General features: G+C 43.7%; 1 protein-coding gene across 1 annotated transcript in view; it reads right to left on the bottom strand.

The window, feature by feature from the left end:
• Nucleotides 1-376: 376 nt before the first annotated feature.
• The window catches only part of LOC311147084 (collagen alpha-1(XV) chain-like), a gene marked incomplete at both ends in the record, with an annotated part of 47618 nt that continues 29548 nt past the window's right edge, over nt 377-18446 (bottom strand). Inside the window, 25 exons of the mRNA XM_084183709.1 lie at nt 377-593; nt 761-876; nt 1082-1279; nt 1401-1469; nt 2193-2297; nt 2426-2554; nt 2760-2824; nt 2995-3139; nt 3288-3377; nt 3665-3690; nt 3847-3921; nt 4042-4069; nt 5356-5397; nt 5700-5759; nt 5879-5935; nt 6048-6101; nt 6363-6398; nt 6494-6583; nt 6742-6804; nt 8628-8663; nt 9249-9314; nt 9622-9705; nt 9926-9961; nt 10353-10415; nt 10534-10575. Coding sequence (XP_084039835.1) covers nt 377-593; nt 761-876; nt 1082-1279; nt 1401-1469; nt 2193-2297; nt 2426-2554; nt 2760-2824; nt 2995-3139; nt 3288-3377; nt 3665-3690; nt 3847-3921; nt 4042-4069; nt 5356-5397; nt 5700-5759; nt 5879-5935; nt 6048-6101; nt 6363-6398; nt 6494-6583; nt 6742-6804; nt 8628-8663; nt 9249-9314; nt 9622-9705; nt 9926-9961; nt 10353-10415; nt 10534-10575 — 1992 coding nt within the window. The remainder of the gene's footprint in view (nt 594-760; nt 877-1081; nt 1280-1400; nt 1470-2192; nt 2298-2425; nt 2555-2759; nt 2825-2994; nt 3140-3287; nt 3378-3664; nt 3691-3846; nt 3922-4041; nt 4070-5355; nt 5398-5699; nt 5760-5878; nt 5936-6047; nt 6102-6362; nt 6399-6493; nt 6584-6741; nt 6805-8627; nt 8664-9248; nt 9315-9621; nt 9706-9925; nt 9962-10352; nt 10416-10533; nt 10576-18446) is intronic.

Here is an 18446-nt window from a genome sequence, read left to right as displayed (position 1 = left end):
AGGTTAATAATGAGAGGTGAATGAAGTGGGGGGAGTTTCATCTGTGGTCAGTATGAAGATGCTCTATCTGTTTGTGGTAGATAGGTGAGTGCTGTGGTCAGTATGTGATAGTGTTAAAGTGTCTCTTCTGGTCCAGCATATAGCTGCTCTTTGTTAATAGGAGACTCTTGTGTTTGTGGAGGGAGTTCATTTATTGTGTGGTCCACATGGCTGTTTGCTGTCAATGAGAGGTGTGTGTGTGTGTTTGTGTGTGTGTGTGTACTGTATTTGCTTGTACATGCGTCAATAGCTTAGTTTTACATGTTCTTCATGAAAACATTAATGGGATATAGTTGTGTGTGTGAGAGAGAGTGTATACTAGATGTGTGTGTTGAGGTTAATTAGACCTTCTGTGGTCAATGTAGCTATTCTCGATACATAGCACTACGAAGTGGTTGGAGCAGCTGCGGGTGTGTTGGCCCAGCAGTCTGCCCGTCTGAAGGAGCGAGGCCTGGCCCGTCACTGCCATGTCACCTGCCCGCCACGCCTCGCAGTAGTTAGTGGTCATACGGATGCCGACCGTGCTGGAGCCATGCCACACCAGCTTCTGAGGCCTGCGTTCACAGACAACACACACAGAGAGTTAAACACAGACCTATGACATTTTACATTTAGAGATACTCATTTCCAGAGTGACTTAATTCAGTGTTCAACTAAATATCACAATCTGTGATTGTTCTCTGTATGTCTTTTAAGGGGTCAGTCAAAGTTGGTCACTAACCAAGTGGGGTCCATCATGACATTCCGTCCGTCAAAGGAGTAGATAGGGATTGATGGGTCCAACACGCCTCCATTCCCAGAGAAGATGTTCATCCAGCTGCCATAGAGCACCTCTCCCTGTGGAAAAGATACGATTGAAGTCACATTTACAGTCACAGACTTCCTGTAGTTTCAATGAAGGAAATATACCTTTTCATTTAGAAAAATATGACTATACCTTAATGAGATTAGTACAACTGTCTTACCGCATCATAACCAAAAAACGAAGGACCTATCAGTCCATTGTTTATGTTTTAGTTGTCATAAGAGACAACAACTGTACCTTGAGGTTGATGATGGGCATGCTGTAGCGGTCTCCCTTCTTGACGATGGTGGCCAGGTCCTGGAGGTGTGAGGACATGAAGGCTCTGTAGGTAGCGGTGAGGCCCATGGCGCGGGCCTGCTGGTAGCACTGGAAGTCTGCCCCCCGGATGCCACGCATGTCCCCAGAGAACGGAGTGTTTAGGGCCACCAGGTGCAGCTGGGGAGGAAAACAGTCAATGGACTTAAACATAGACAACACAGCTCAAGCAAGTCCATTGTGACAATGTGCAACAGAGGTATAAACCTATAGCATATTGATTATGAAAATGAAGTCTTACCCCAGGTACTGAAGGTACTGTATGAGGTAGGACATTATAGTTGGGCATGTAGCTAGTTCCAACTAGTTCCTAAAAAAACAGAGACACAAGCAGAGATTGACATGCCGTGAGTAAAGAAATCAGAAATAAAACATTGAAAAAAAGAGCGGCAGGTAGCCCCTAGATTAAAGTGTTGGGCCAGTAACCGAAAGGTCATTGGTTCGAATACCGGAGCCGACAAGGTGACAAATCTGTTGATGAGCCCTTGAGCAAGGCACTTAACCCTAATTGCTCCAGGGACGCTGTACAATGGTGACCCTGGCCGTGACCCCACTCCCTACATTTACTGCCTCCCGAGTGGCGCAGCGGTCTAAGGCAGTGCTAGAGGTGTCACTACAGACCCGGGATGTCCTTGTCCCATCGCGCTTTAGCGACTCCTTGTGGCGTGCCGGGCGCGCTGACTTTGGTTACCAGTTGCACAGTGTTTCCTCCAACACATTGGTGCGGCTGGCTTCCGGGGGGTTAAGCAGGCAGTGTGTCAAGAAGCAATGCGGCTTGGCAGGGTCGTGTTTCGGAGGACGCATGGCTCTCGACCTTCACCTCTCCCGAGTCCGTACGGGAGTTGCAGTGATGGGACAAGACTGTAACTACCAATTGGATATCACAAAATTGGGGAGAAAAAAGTATTTAAAAAAAAATAGAAAACGACATTTCCATTACACACTTGTGTGTAACAGGACAAATATAAGCACCCCCCCAGATGTAGTGTGCAGTGTAACCACAGTGGGTGGTGTGTTACTGTAGCCACAGTACCTGGCTGTGTGGCCTGTGGGGTCTGCTGCGATCTCCTGGTCTGCTCAGGGCCTGGGACAATGTAGAGGATGGGGTCTCTGCTGGGACAGGGATCAGCTCACCAAGCTGGAGAGACAGGACACACATCACTGAATAAGCACAGGCAACATCTCATTTTCTATGCCAATTTAGCAATATCAAAGGCTTTTAATTAACTGAAGACATAACTGTGGGATTGTGGGACTGTAAAGTACCTGAACCTTGCGCCAGCCATCTCTGGCTCTAAGGTAGAGTTCTTCCTTGTCTGAGACGTAGGCCATGGAGCCCTCTGCAGCACGGTGGCTCTCCCTCATCAGAGTGATGGTGTTCCTGTATGTGGTCACCTGGGGTGAGAAGAGAGGAAGTTCACACTGAATCATCTGGACATAGACAATGCTGCTCAAGCAAATCCATGCTGACAATGAGAGAACTCTATAGTGCACACGCAAACACACACAAGTGTGTACAAACACATACACACATTTCCCTGTGTGTTTACCTATGTTGATTTGGTGAGTATACAAGGAAGTACCCTACTGGTTGTCTTACCGGGTTTTCATAGCCAGTAATCCCAGGAGGACCAGGAGGCCCAGGTGGGCCAGGAATACTCACAGCTGAAAAATAGAACAGTCATACAAAGGTATAAAGGGGAATGTAGGTTTACTAAACATACATTTGTGTATTTTATTAAATACATAAACATGGAACTCACCCTAAACTAAAGCATGACAGTAAGGCTTAGTTTAAGATGTTGTATTTTAGCGAGCACACAGTGCACAGTTACCTGAGGCATAGACAGGGGGTGGTCCAGGGGGTCCGGCAGGGCCAGGGAGCCCCCGAGTGCCTGGTCGTCCAATGCCAGGAACCCCTGGTTCACCAGGAGCTCCAGGATGACCAGGGGCGCCAACGATGGACTCACCTTTTGGCCCCTACATATACAGCATATGCAAATGTAACATACAAAAGTAAAAGCTTTATCATGTATGGAAATGAGAGTGTCTTTACTATTTACCTTGACTACAGTTTGTAAAATGTACACTGTACTTTTTTGAGTACTTGGAGCCTGGAATTACTCACCACAAGGCCTGATCTCCCAGGAAGACCTGGAGGGCCAGGCAACCCAGCATCACCCTTCTCTCCTTCATAGCCCACGTCCCCTTTTTCTCCCTGAGAAACACACAGTTTGGTTGAATCAGACTATTACATTTATATTTTAGTCATTATCCAGAGCGACATACAGGAGCAATTAGGTTTAAGTGCCTTGCTCAAGGGCACATCGACAGATTTCTTTACCTAGTCAGCTCAGGGATTTGAACCAGCGACCTTTCGGTTACTGCCCAACATTCTTAACCATTAGGCCACATTCCGCCCTATGACATGCATAAGAGTTTTACGTAACATACATTTCCACTACTTGTAAATGTTCCTTAAAGAACTTAAGGGGAAAGACTCACCACAAAACCTTCTGGAAGAACATCATCTGAGGAGGGAGAAGACATCTTAGTTAACTGTCGTCTGTTGCAAACATATGTCTGAATACGCTCATGCGTAAAGTTTCTGTTATAATTAAGTGCGCTAATTGCCAATAAACAAGTTAAATGGAGAAGGAACTGCACCCTTGGCTGCACATACATACCTTGTTCTCCAGGTGTTCCAGGCAGTCCAACCTCTCCCTTTTCCCCTTTAGCACCTCTGTTTCCTCTCCTACCACCTTTACATAAATACAGTACAGGTGTATGAGACAACTGAGATCATCTATAAAAATGTAAAGCCTGCTCCATAGGCTGGATAGGTGATCCGATATTGTCAGTGTGATTCATTGATTACTTACCTTGTGATGATCCCCTGCTGCCATTCACCTAAAACACAAGATTGTATGGTTATTGTGGATCAAACTTGTTGTGGAAGGATGTCACAAATAATACGGTTAATATAAAATTACACCCAAAACCAGATCCACATAATTCCCCCAAAATAATCACCAACAAAACAGCTTTACATCCTATACAGGCAACAAGTAAAGTTGTTTCTGTTCAGTCCAAAATGTCTGGAAATTAAAATGGAGACATGGAGAGAGATGTGTAATTCATTTAGGTGTTAAAACGTCCCTGCCAGCCTTGCACACACCGGTTAAACATAGAATGAGGACAAGGAGGGCGAGAGGTAGTAAGGAACTCAGGTTGAATGTTCTTATTTTGGTTGGCCACCTTGAACCGCAGAGAAGTTCGAAGACGGAGAGCACACATTACACTGGTTTTAAGGTCTCTGCACTGGCTGCCTGTGAGTTTTAGAATTAATTTTAAGATTCTTCTATTGTTTTTTAAATCAATCCACGATAGTGCACCCCAATACATGTCAGGCATGCGTTTAAAGTATGTACCCAGTAGGTCCCTCAGGTCCTCTGGCACTGGCCTTTTAACTATCCCAAAGCCTAGAACCAAGAGGCATGGAGGCAGCCTTTAGTTATTATGCCCCCAGCCTGGAATAGCCTGCCAGAGAACCTGAGGGGGGCCGAAACTGTGGACATATTTAAAAGAGATCTTAAAACATATTTTTAGCATTGCTTTTCCTTAGGGTGCTTTTTAGTTGTTCAGTTTGTGTCATTTTTTCCTGTAAAGCACGTTGCATGAAATGTGCTGTATAAATAAAGCTTGATTTGATTTGATTAATAACCTCTTAGTGCTCTAAAGCTGAAACCCAACAGATAAAACCACATGCAACAGCAACACAGCAACAGACCTTCCAAAATGCCCAGGGTTAAAGGAACAGGATCACTCAATGGGAAAAAAGCTCTTTAGATTTCTACTAGACTTCTATACTGTCAGCATAAAGCAGGCTGAACATTCAAAAGAGTTTGAATTCATCAATTCAGAACTTGATGTATTGAAGACAATTTGACTATTCAGTATGGTTGAGATGTGACTGTATGATGTCACATATGACCTTATGACCTGCGGAAGAGCAGGAGCCAGCTTTATGCTGTTGTGAGGACCACCACAAACCCAGGAAACACGGAGGGAGACACAGCACGGCTGCAGACAGGAGGAGAGGACAGGGAGGGACTGCCTGTTAGCGGTAAGAGCCCACGGACTTACATGCACCGCCACACCCAAAGGGCCTTAGAGGGGCTCAAACACAAACTTACTGGTGTTTTGCAGAACGGTCTGGCATGGACCGGAAAAACTGTCTTTAGGATTCAGAGGGAAATTATGACATCAGACTAGTATTGATGACGACATAATTGACAGCATCTGGATATCCAATGAAAGCGAATACTTAATGTGTTGACATTACACCATCACTGGAGACAATCTATCGCTCATTTGTTGTTCTATTTTGCTTGTCTCCAGTAGGTCTCATTGCTACTGTATGAACATTGCTACTAAAACCAAATGTCCATTCCGTTCCACAGTGCATACTAATAATAGTAGAGAAACAGCAATGACATCAGCACATCAATTCTTAGTTATACAGGCATACTGTACTTACTCCATTGAGTCCTATTACTGGTCCTGGGGGACCGGGAGGGCCAGGAGGACCAGGAAGTCCCTAAAACACAATCACACCGATCAATCAATCGCTGTCAATGACACCTCACTTTTCTATTAGTTAGTTAGTTGATTGTACTGTAATCCCATAAAATCACATTTCAAGATGGCGATTCTTACTGGTTGACCAATGGAATCTCCCTTGTCTCCCTTCTTCCCTGCCATTCCAGGTCGTCCCTACAGAAGAAAAAGGTCAACACTTACACAGGGCAGATTAAAGTGACAGCTCAAACTCTCATATAATAACCAAACAAATGAAAACAGTAGAGGGTTGACTAAAAACACTAACCGGTCGACCAGGGAATCCGTATTCTCCTTTTTGTCCAGTTGGTCCAATTGGTCCCTTAAAAATAAAACATTATATTTTTTCATAACATTTTCACTCAGTAGACAGTAGGGACCAGTTTCCCAGACACAGATTAAGCCTATTCCTGGACAAAAAAGCATGTTCAATGGAAATTCTACATTGAAAGTACTTTTTAGTCCAGGACTAGGCTTAGTCTCTGTCCGGGAAACCAGCCTTATATGTTTACAGTTGTTTCAGATGTCTATAGCTAAGACCAATGTAACAGAGCATTGATTTAACAAGTATTCATTCACTCACCATGATACCAGCAGCTCCAGGGAACCCACGCTCACCCTGTAAACAGCACCCATACAAGGTCAGAACGCTTATCATCAGACAACCACTACCATACAATGACCTTTGACCCTAGAGGTAGAAAGAAACGTCACCTTGACTCCTTTTGGTCCCTGAGGGCCCCTGACACCTGTCAACACAGTGCCGTCGGCAGCTATCGTGACACCAGATTCCCCCTTCACACCCTATGATGAGGAAAGACATAGTAGATACAAAGACATGATCATCAGGTCTTGGTTAGGTTAAAGAAATCCTACCTATCTGATGTAAGGTCCAGAGAATATAAATGCCCTAGCATGCAAGGGCAGTTAACACTAAAGATGAGAGCTTCCTCTGAGCTTACCTTCATTCCTGGTGGACCGTGAAGACCAGGAAGCCCAATGTCACCCTTTGGTCCTCTTGGGCCCTGGGCAAAGATCACAAGAATAATTATGAACAGAAAAGATAAGCGTATTAGAACATAATGTACTTATAGTAGGTGAGTCAAAATATATGTTTTATTCAGAACGACAGACTCTTCTCATTATGATAAGGAACCTACAAGTTTTGTAGTGATTCCTAGGTTGTTGATGTAAATAATATTTGTTGGTCCATGGTGTGTAATGACAAGCAACCAGACACTAAACTTGACACATTTATGAAATTGCTTATCCCAGTTACTAATAAGAATGCACCCATTAAGAAAATGACTGTAAAAACTATTAAATACCTGTGGATTGATGAGGAATTGAACAATTTTATGGTTGAGAGGGATGAGGCAAAATAAATTGAAAATAAGATTGGCAAACGTACTGCAGATTGAGAAATCATGTGACGAAACTACATTATGAAACAAAGATAAATGACATAAAGAATGATAGTAAAAAGCTTTGGAGCACCTTAAATGAAATTTTGGCCAAAAACTCAGCTCCATCATTCATTGAATCAGATGGCTCATTCATCACAAAACCCACTGATATTGCCAACTACTTTAATGACTTTTTTATTGGAAGATTAGCAAGCTTAGGCATGACATGCCAGCAACAAACGCTAACACTACACATCCAAGTATATCTGACCAAATTATGAAAGACAAGCATCGTAATTTTGAATTCTGTAAAGTGAGTGTGGAAGAGGTGAAAAAATTATTGTTGTTTATCAACAATGACAAGCCACCGAGGTCTGACAACTTGGATGGAAAATTACTGAGGATAATAGCGGACAATATTCCCACTCCTATTTGCCATATCTTCAATTTAAGCCTACTAGAAAGTGTGTGCCCTGAGGCTGTTTTGTTAGACTTCAGTGCGGCTTTTGACATTATCGATAATAGTCTGCTGCTGGAAAAATTTATGTGTTATGGCTTTACACCCCCTGCTATATTGTGGATAAAGAGTTACCTGTCTAACAGAACACAAAGGGTGTTCTTTAATGGAAGCCTATCAGACATAATCTAGGTAGAATCAGGAATTGCCCAGGGCAGCTGTCTAGGACCCTTACTTTTTTCAATTTTTACTAACAACATGCCACTGGTTTTGAGTAAAGCCAGTGTGTCTATGTATGCGGATGACTCAACACTATACAGGTCAGCTACTATAGTGACTGAAATGACTGCAACACTTAACAAAGAGCTGCAGTTAGTTTCAGAATGGGTGGCAAGGAATAAGATAGTTATAAATATTTCAAAAACTAAAATAATTGTATTTGGGACAAATCATTCACTAAACCTCAACTAAATCTTGTAATGAATAATGTGGAAATTAAGCAAGTTGAGGTGACTAAACTGCTTGGTTCCTTGTCATGGTCAAAACATATTGATACAACAGTAGCTAATAATAATAATAATAATAATAATAATAATAATAATATAATATGCCATTTAGCAGACACTTTTATCCAAAGCGACTTACAGTCATGCGTGCATACATTTTTTTTTTTGTGTATGGGTGGTCCCGGGGATCGAACCCACTACCTTGGCGTTACAAGCGCCGTGCTCTACCAGCTGAGCTACAGAGGATGGGGAGAAGTCTGTCCATAATAAAGCGCTACTCTGCCTTCTTAACAGCACTATCAACAAGGCAGGTCCTTCAGGCCCTAGTTTTGTCGCATCTGGACTAATGTTCAGTCTCTGTTACATGTTCAGGCGGCAAAGACAAAATTAAATCTGTAATACAGTAATACATAAATATACAATGGATCCTGCATGCCATATATGGGGTTATCACATATTAAGTATGGAGTTTATCTTACAGGGAATCCTGCTCTGCCAGGCTCTCCTTCAGGGCCCTGTGACATGCAACAAAACACACATAGGCAGGTAGCAGGACTACGTTAGCATAGCTGTCAATCGCATGGAATAATACAGTAACATGCAGTTTCTATGCAGCATGTATTAGCAAGCATCTCACAAAATACACACATTTCAAGGCTGTAATGTATCAATAAGCTTTAGACCTGATATAATCATGGTTGAGTGTGACCGTATACATACATTATGTAAGTAGGCTAAGTATATGCATTATATAACCTAACTATATGTATTCTGGATCAAGTATGTATTATGGTTGCATTAATGGTTGATTAGATGGTTAGGCTGACCCTTAGCTGAACCTACTTCTAATAAATAGGCATTGAGGAATTGAAAACAGGCCATTCTGGCTTCACACATGACAGATGTGACCAGAATGAATTAATCATTAATGTCATTGCTCATGCATGACATAGCAATAAATGCAAACTGCCCTGAGGCATATTGATATGTCCCATGCTTCAGCGTCCAGCCCATTTAATGTAGGGCAGAATGGACATTTCCATTCAAATATAACCGACTAGTTTCAGAAATACATATAAACTGAACATTGTGCTTCTCACCACTGGGCCAGGGGACCCACGGATCTCAGTGATGTTAAACATGCCCTCTGTGTTGTTCAGGAGGAGCTGAGGATAAATATATGACACACCTGATTACAATAGTAAATCTACTGTATCTATACAAGCTATACACTTTACATACTGTATAAACTATGAATATTTGAAAACCAAGTGGATGGCGATGAATTCAATTGCAACAGACATCTCAAGATACTTCATGTAATATATGTGTGCACTCCCATTTGGTTATGAATACTCATGAAGGTAATAACCCCTTAATAAAACACAACAGTTATATTCCTGGTCAATATGTGTGTGTTATTTGTGAAACAGCACTCAGACAGAGGATGGGAGTTGTGAGGGGTGGACCTACATCCTGCAGATTGATGATGGGTCCTGGAGGGCCAGGAGGACCAGGAGGACCAGGTACATTGTGTCCATCAGGACCACACTCTCCCTGGAAGACACAGCACACAGGACAGTTAGGACACATTTCCCCCATGAACTTAACATGACATGAATACATGCCATTTTGAATAATACAACCAATGGTCTATAATGTTGTAACAGGCTTTGATACAACCACACATACTATATGATGAACAGTAGACGAGGGTAGAAGAACATCTCACATCAGGGTTAGTTTGGAATCGTTCTGTTGTCTAACACTAACATACCTTTGGTCCTGGATCGCCTTTGTCTCCTTTCAATCCCTGGGGAGAGACAAGCACAAAAACCATAGTGAAACACCTTTATAGTAGACAGTTAGTAGGTGAAAGTATGCCTGTACGGAAATAGTGGGGGTACATTGTACTGGTAAAACATGAGCCTTTCACAATTATAAAAACAAAGATGGCAAAAAAACTGTAGGCTATTAAACCAAGATGTATCATAACTGCCTGTCAGCCGCATGACAAATTTGCAGTGTGGTTCAACGTGAACATTACAATTTTGGCTAGGCAGATATGACTGGCCGGAACCAAGACACACTCGGACAGCAGTGGACACATCAATTAAATCTACTTTCACCCCTGGGTTTAGCTAAGACTTAAGTTAATGGTTACAGCACATGAGGCATGCTGTACTTTCTGGTTCAATACTGACCCTGGCGCCAGGAAGTCCAGCTAGTCCTTGGAGTCCCTCAGGGCCAGGAGCACCAGGCTCACCCTGAAAAGAGACAGAACAAAGGTGAAGACAGGATAAAATTACACAGTATAAGGAAGACACAACCATCAATGTCCACTAATGATATTATAGAAGGTAGTGTAAAAAAGATGCAACCAACCTTCACTGACAACCCAGGAGCCCCATCCTTCCCATCTTCACCCTGTAGAAAACAGAAAGGATATACAACTTATCAGATTTCCATGTGAACCTACATTGAACTAAAATATAAACGCAACATGTAAAGTGTTGATCCCATGTTTCATGAGCTGAAAGAAAATATTCCAGAAATGTTCCATATGCACAAAGAGCTTATTTCACTCAAATGTTGTGCACAAATTTGTTTACATCCCTGTTAGTGAACATTTCTCCTTTGTCAAGATAATCCATCCACCTGACAGGTGTGGCATATCAAGAAGTTGATTAAATGGCATAATCATTACACAGGTGCACCTTATAAAAGGCCACTCTAAAAGTGCTCGTCGTCCTCACCAGGGTCTTGACCTGACGGCAGTTCAGTATCGTAACCGACTTCAGTGGGCAAATGCTCACCTTCAATGGCCACTGGCACACTGGAGAAGTGTGCTCTTCACAGATGAATCCCAGTTTCAATTGTACCGGGCAGATGTCAGATGGTGTGTTTTGTGTCGTGTGGGCAAGCGGAGTGCCCCATGGTGGCGGTGGGGTTATGGTATGGGCAGAAATAAACTAAGGACAATGAACATAATTGCATTTTATTGATGGCAATTTGAATGCACAGAGATACCGTGACGAGATCCTGGTGGCCCATTGTCGTGCCATTCATCCGCCGTTATCACCTCATGATTCAGCATTATAATGCACAGCCCCATGTCGCAAGGATTTGTACACAATTCCTGGAAGCTGAAAATGTCCCAGTTCTTCCATGGCCTGCATACTCAGCAGACATGTCACCCATTGAGCATGTTTGGGATGCTCTGGATCGACGTGTATGATAGCGTGTTCCAGTTCCCGCCAAGATGGAGTAGCAGTGCGGTTGTGTATTCTGTTGTGTCCTCGTATAAATAAACTGTTTTTTAGTTTTTTGTATTTTTTTCGTATATATACAGTGGGGAGAACAAGTATTTGATACACTGCCGATTTTGCAGGTTTTCCTACTTACAAAGCATGTAGAGGTCTGTCATTTTTATCATAGGTACACTTAAACTGTGAGAGACGGAATCTAAAACAAAAATCCAGAAAATCACATTGTATGATTTTTAAATAATTAATTTGCATTTTACTGCATGACATAAGTATTTGATCACCTACCAACCAGTAAGAATTCCGGCTCTCACAGACCTGTTAGTTTTTCTTTAAGAAGCCCTCCTGTTCTCCACTCATTACCTGTATTAACTGCACCTGTTTGAACTCGTTACCTGTATAAAAGACACCTGTCCACACACTCAATCAAACAGACTCCAACCTCTCCACAATGGCCAAGACCAGAGAGCTGTGTAAGGACATCAGGGATAAAATTGTAGACCTGCACAAGGCTGGGATGGGCTAAAGGACAATAGGCAAGCAGCTTGGTGAGAAGGCAACAACTGTTGGCGCAATTATTAGAAAATGGAAGAAGTTCAAGATGACGGTCAATCACCCTCGGTCTGGGGCTCCATGCAAGATCTCACCTCGTGGGGCATCAATGATCATGAGGAAGGTGAGGGATCAGCCCAGAACTACACGGCAGGACCTGGTCAATGACCTGAAGAGAGCTGGGACCACAGTCTCAAAGAAAACCATTAGTAACACACTACGCCGTCATGGATTAAAATCCTGCTGCGCACGCAAGGTCCCCCTGCTCAAGCCAGCGCATGTCCAGGCCCGTCTGAAGTTTGCCAATGACCATCTGGATGATCCAGAGGAGGAATGGGAGAAAGTAATGTGGTCTGATGAGACAACAATATAGCTTTTTGGTCTAAACTCCACTCGCCGTGTTTGGAGGAAGAAGAAGGATGAGTACAACCCCAAGAAATCCATCCCAACCGTGAAGCATGGAGGTGGAAACATCATTCTTTGGGGATGCTTTTCTGCAAAGGGGACAGGACGACTGCACCGTATTGAGGGAAGGATGGATGGGGCCATGTATCGCGAGATCTTGGCCAACAACCTCCTTCCCTCAGTAAGAGCATTGAAGATGGGTCGTGGCTGGGTCTTCCAGCATGACAACGACCCAAAACACACAGCCAGGGCAACTATGGAGTGGCTCCGTAAGAAGCATCTCAAGGTCCTGGAGTGGCCTAGCCAGTCTCCAGACCTGAACCCAATAGAACATCTTTGGAGGGAGCTGAAAGTCCGTATTGCCCAGCGACAGCCCCGAAACCTGAAGGATCTGGAGAAGGTCTGTATGGAGGAGTGGGCCAAAATCCCTGCTGCAGTGTGTGCAAACCTGGTCAAGACCTACAGGAAACGTATGATCTCTGTAATTGCAAACAAAGGTTTCTGTACCAAATATGAAGTTCTGCTTTTCTGATGTATCAAATACTTATGTCATGCAATAAAATGCAAATTAATTACTTAAAAATCATACAATGTGATTTTCTGGATTTTTGTTTTAGATTCCGTCTCTCACAGTTGAAGTGTACCTATGATAAAAATGACAGACCTCTACATGCTTTGTAAGTAGGAAAACCTGCAAAATCGGCAGTGTATCAAATACTTGTTCTCCCCACTATATCTCTCTCTCACTTTCCACCCTTTAACTAAATATACTTTCCTGCAACCCGCCTCACCCAATGTGGAACGGATTCTATTATTTCTTTATTTTTATCAAGAACCTACGGCTGAAACTAGCGAGCTAACTAGCTACTTGCTATTAGCCACCGTTATCGGTCTTCACCACTGTCCGTGGCCTGCACTACCTACCAGCCAGCTCTAGCCTGAACAATTATCGGCCACAGCATGCTATCGACCCAGAGCATATCGGATTTTCTGCCGGAATCACTGGACCTTAACACCGGACCATCGCAACTAGCTAGCTGCAACAGAATGGCTGTTGTTGGCTAATCACCACTGTCCCGACGTACCAGTTAGCCTTGAGCTAGCCTCGAGCCAGGCCCATCTCCCGGCTATCTACCTCTCTGTCAGCAGGACGGGACCTCCTAGTGTCGACACGGAGCCCGCCGATCCATCACGACTGGTCTGCCGATGTAATCGTCTGATATGGTTTCAACAGGCTTCCCGTTGCGACAACTAAGAAGATCCATCCGCTAGCCCCGGCCCGCTAGCATGCGCAATCAACAGCCGTGCCTCCTGCTTGCCTGTGCTGTAGCAGCCTATGAACTGCTCCCTATTGCTGTTCACTGGACCTTATGATCGCTCAGCTACACAGCTAATGCCTGCTGGACTGTTCCTTTACACGGTACCCCATCCTGTTTATCTGTTTAGCCTCAGCCCAAATTTTCGTCGCCATTACCAGTTGTTGTCTTAGCCCTCTCGAATAACACCTGTGATTGCGTTATGCCTCTCTCCCATGTCAATATGCCTAGCCTATTGCTGTTTGGGTTAGTTCTTATTATACAATTTCACTGTAGAGCCCCCAGTCCCGCTCAACCAGCCTCAGAGAGCTCCTTTGTCCCACCCCACATACACACGGAGACCGGCTCAATCGGTACCTCCAGTGATGCTCTCTCTTTCATAGTTACCCAATGCTTAGGTGAACCTCCACTGTACTCATATCCTTCCATATCCTTGTCTGTACATAATGCCCTGAATCTATTCTACAACGCCCGTAAATCGGCCCCTTTTATTCTCTGTACCCAACGCACTAGAAGACCAGCTCTAAAAAGCCTTTAGCCGTATCCTTATTCTATTCCTCCTCTGTTCCTCCGGTGATGTAGAGGTTAACCCAGGCCCTGTAGCCCCCAGTATCACTCCTACCCCCCAGGCGCTATCATTTGTTGACTTCTGCAACCGTAAAAGCCTTGGTTTCTTCTTCTTCTTATTTTTTTTTTTTTTGGGGGGGGGGGTAGATCAACTTAATATTGCAGATAGATTGTAACTTCCATCAATGTAATTGTCTGCATCACTTCCAATCCCTGTCACGCTCGTCTACGAGAGAGGACCAATGCGCAGCGTTGAAGGTGAACATAATATATATTTATTAACTGATCACACGATCAAAACAATAACCAACGATGCGTGACGTCTAAGGTTACAACACGAACAAACCTTAACGGAACAAGAAACCACAACACAAAGTGAAAAGACCGATAGTTAAATATGGCTCCCAATCAGAGACAACCAGCTGACACTCGTTGCCTCTGATTGGGAGTCACTCAGGCCCACATAGATATACAAACATAGACTTACATACCCTGGCTCAACATAACATAGTCCCCAGAGCCAGGGCGTGACAGTACCCCCCCCCAAAGGCGCGGACTCCGACCGCGCCAAACAACCACAACAGGGGAGGGACCGGGTGGGCACTCCGCCTCGGCGGCGGATCCGGCTCCGGACATGACCCAGGCACGGGTTGTGCTGGACTGACGACGCGCACCCCTGGCTTGGTGCGTGGAGGAGGAACGGGCCTTACCAGGCTGACGACGCACACCGTAGGCTTGGTGCGTGGAGCAGGGACAGGCCGGACTGGGCTGACGAAGCACACCACTGACTTGGTGCGGGGAGCAGGAACGGGCCGGACCGGGCTGACGAAGCGCACCCCTGACTTGGTGCGGGGAGCTTGGATGGGCCGGACTGGGCTGGCGACGCGCACCACAGACTTGGTGCGGAGAGCAGGAACGGGCCGGACAGGGCTGACGAAACGCACCACAGACTTGGTGCGGAGAGCAGGCACGGGCCGTGCCGGACTGACGACGCACACCACTGGCTTGGTGCGGGGAGCTTGGATGGGCCGGACTGGGCTGGCGACGCGCACCACAGACTTGGTGCGGAGAGCAGGAACGGGCCGGGCTGGGCTGTCGACGCACACCGTAGGCTTGGTGCGTGGAGTAGGAACGGGCCGAACCGGGCTGACGATGTGCACCCCTGACTTGGTGCGGGGAGCAGGAATAGACCGGACCGTACTGGGGACACACACCACTGGCCCTACACCGGGATCTGGAACGGGCCGGACCGGACTGGCAACACACGCCAGTACCTCTCGCCGTGCCTCTACATCCTCCATCCCCTCTTCGACCAGTGGCCCCCGTAACCTGGCGGCCTCCTCTGGCAACCCACTGGGCCGCTCTATCGCGGCCTCCTGCTGGTCCGACGTCGTGAGCCCCCCCCTAAAAAATTTCTGGGAGTCTCTCTTCCCCGTGGGCCAGGCCTCGATAATTCTCGCCCACCTCTCGCTCCTCTGCTTCCAATCTCCGTCATTCAGCTCCTCATTCGGCTTGACCCAGTCGAAGCTCTGCCTCCACTGTTGCCAAGTCCACCTACTCTGCTCCTCACTAGGCTGCTTGGTCCAGTTCTGGTGGTTTCTTCCGTCACGATCGTCTACGAGAGAGGACCAATGCGCAGCGTTGAAGGTGAACATAATATATATTTATTAACTGATCACACGATCAAAACAATAACCAACGATGCGTGACGTCTAAGGTTACAACACGAACAAACCTTAACGGAACAAGAAACCACAACACAAAGTGAAAAGACCGATAGTTAAATATGGCTCCCAATCAGAGACAACCAGCTGACACTCGTTGCCTCTGATTGGGAGTCACTCAGGCCCACATAGATATACAAACATAGACTTACATACCCTGGCTCAACATAACATAGTCCCCAGAGCCAGGGCGTGACAATCCCACATGTTTACATACATACATACATACATACATACATACATGCATACATGCATACATACATACATACATACATACATACATACACACATACATATATATACACATACACACACATACATACATACATACATACATATCCTATAAAACAAATATATTCCCCTTTATTACTTTCCAACCCTGCCACCCTTTCCCTACTTGGAGTAAACTAGTGAAGCTTATACTTACTATCTACATTTTATGGACTCAGTCAATTTTACAATATTTACATTTTGTTTGTTTTTTGCCTGAACTTCTTCTACTCTCAACCTCTCCGATCATTTTCATGATGTCCATCCGGTTTGCTTATATATGCCATATCTTTCTAACTGTGCTCTTTCACAAAAGCTCCCAACCTACAACCTATATACTTATTATGGACACAGTATGCTTACATTATTAGTTATCTTGTTGTTATTAGTTGTTGTTAGTTGTTATTAGTCCCATCCTTCAATTCCATTCAACACCTCCCATCTATCTCTTAACACCATCCATATAGGATTTCTATTTGCCATATATATTTCAACTGTACTGTGATGTCTTACAAAAGTTCTGAACCTTTCTATTCTCATTGCTTCTACAGATTGCGAATTGAAAATAAACATTTTTGCTAAAAGTATTATTATATTATTGATCGATTGACTATGACTTTTCAGATCACCCAGTAATGCTATCTGCAAGGTTAGCTCCAGGTAAATATTGCAATCCTTTAGCCATTCCTGGACCTGTGTCCAAAAACAAGCTACAAATGGACAGTACCAAAACAAATGATCTAATGATTCTGTCTCTTCGCAGCAAAATCTGCAGAGCTGGGAAGATTGTATCCCCCATATAAATAACATTATATTGGTAGCAAGAATTTTATATAATAATTTAAATTGAAATATTCTAAGTTTTGAATCCGGTGTCGTTTTGCGCATCAGTTCATAAACACTATGCCATGGAATCGGTACGTCAAAAATCTCTTCCCAACTATTTTGCAATCTATATGGGACGGCTGTCAATCCTTTGGTCCTTAAATGAAACTGATATACTTTTTTATTTATCACAGTTTTCCTTAACCAATTATGTTCTTTAATGCAAGGCCGACAGACAAGTTCCTTACTTTCTCCCCCTTCCACTTTCCTCTTCCATTTTTGCGGTAAGGCTGCAATTATTTGGTTGTAATTTTGGGTAGAGCAGACATTTCCATATGTTTTTGTTAGCTGCATGTGCGACATAACTCCACCAGTCCTACCGATAATATCATTTACAAAGATAATACCTTTTTTAAACATTTTCTCAAAAAAATAAGTTTTTTGGTCAATTAGTATATTTGAGTTTAACCACAATATTTGTTGCATTATTTGTTCTGTTGTTTCTGGAGGATTAAATTGAAATTGCAACCAACTTTCTATGGCTTGTTTTAGAAATAGTGATATTTGGGAGATTATTTCCTTTTCAAATAACTGAAAGTGAGTGGTTGTAATCTGAATAAAGGGAAAAAGGCCATTCTTGAACATTGGATGAGACAATCTTACTAATTTGCTAGAGAACCAGTTCGGATTTAAGTATAACTTTTGTATGACTGAAGCTTTTAGTGATAGGTCTAATGCTTTAATATTTAATCATTTCTGTCCTCCGAATTCATATTCATTATATTAATAATAAATAGACCTCCTGTAGCTCAGTTGGTAGAGCATGGCGCTTGCAACACCAGGGTTGTGGGTTCGATTCCCACGGGGGGCCAGTATGAAAAATGTATGCACTCACTAACTGTAAGTCGCTCTGGATAAGAGCGTCTGCTAAATGACTAAAATGTAAAAAAAAAAAATTTAAATGTAAATAAATAGGCACGTTTAATTTTGTCTGGCTTGCCGTTCCAAATAAATTTGTTCTCATATAATTTAAACAACTGTTCGTTAGGCGTAGGCAAGACCATAAGCAAATAGGTAAACTGGGATAATACTAAAGAGTTCATCAGGGGGATTTTTCCACAAATTGACAGGTATTTACCCTTCCATGGTAGCAAGATCTTATCTACAGTGGGGGGAAAAAGTATTTAGTCAGCCACCAATTGTGCAAGTTCTCCCACTTAAAAAGATGAGAGAGGCCTGTAATTTTCATCATAGGTACACGTCAACTATGACAGACAAAATGAGAAAAAATAATCCAGAAAATCACATTGTAGGATTTTTAATGAATTTATTTGCAAATTATGGTGGAAAATAAGTATTTGGTCAATAACAAA

This window comes from Coregonus lavaretus (genome assembly GCF_964263955.1).
Source record: "Coregonus lavaretus genome assembly, chromosome: 19".
In the NCBI taxonomy this organism is placed as follows: domain Eukaryota; kingdom Metazoa; phylum Chordata; class Actinopteri; order Salmoniformes; family Salmonidae; genus Coregonus; species Coregonus lavaretus.
The sequence above is the reverse complement of the archived record's forward strand: the minus strand, read 5'-3'. Positions and strand labels throughout refer to the sequence as shown.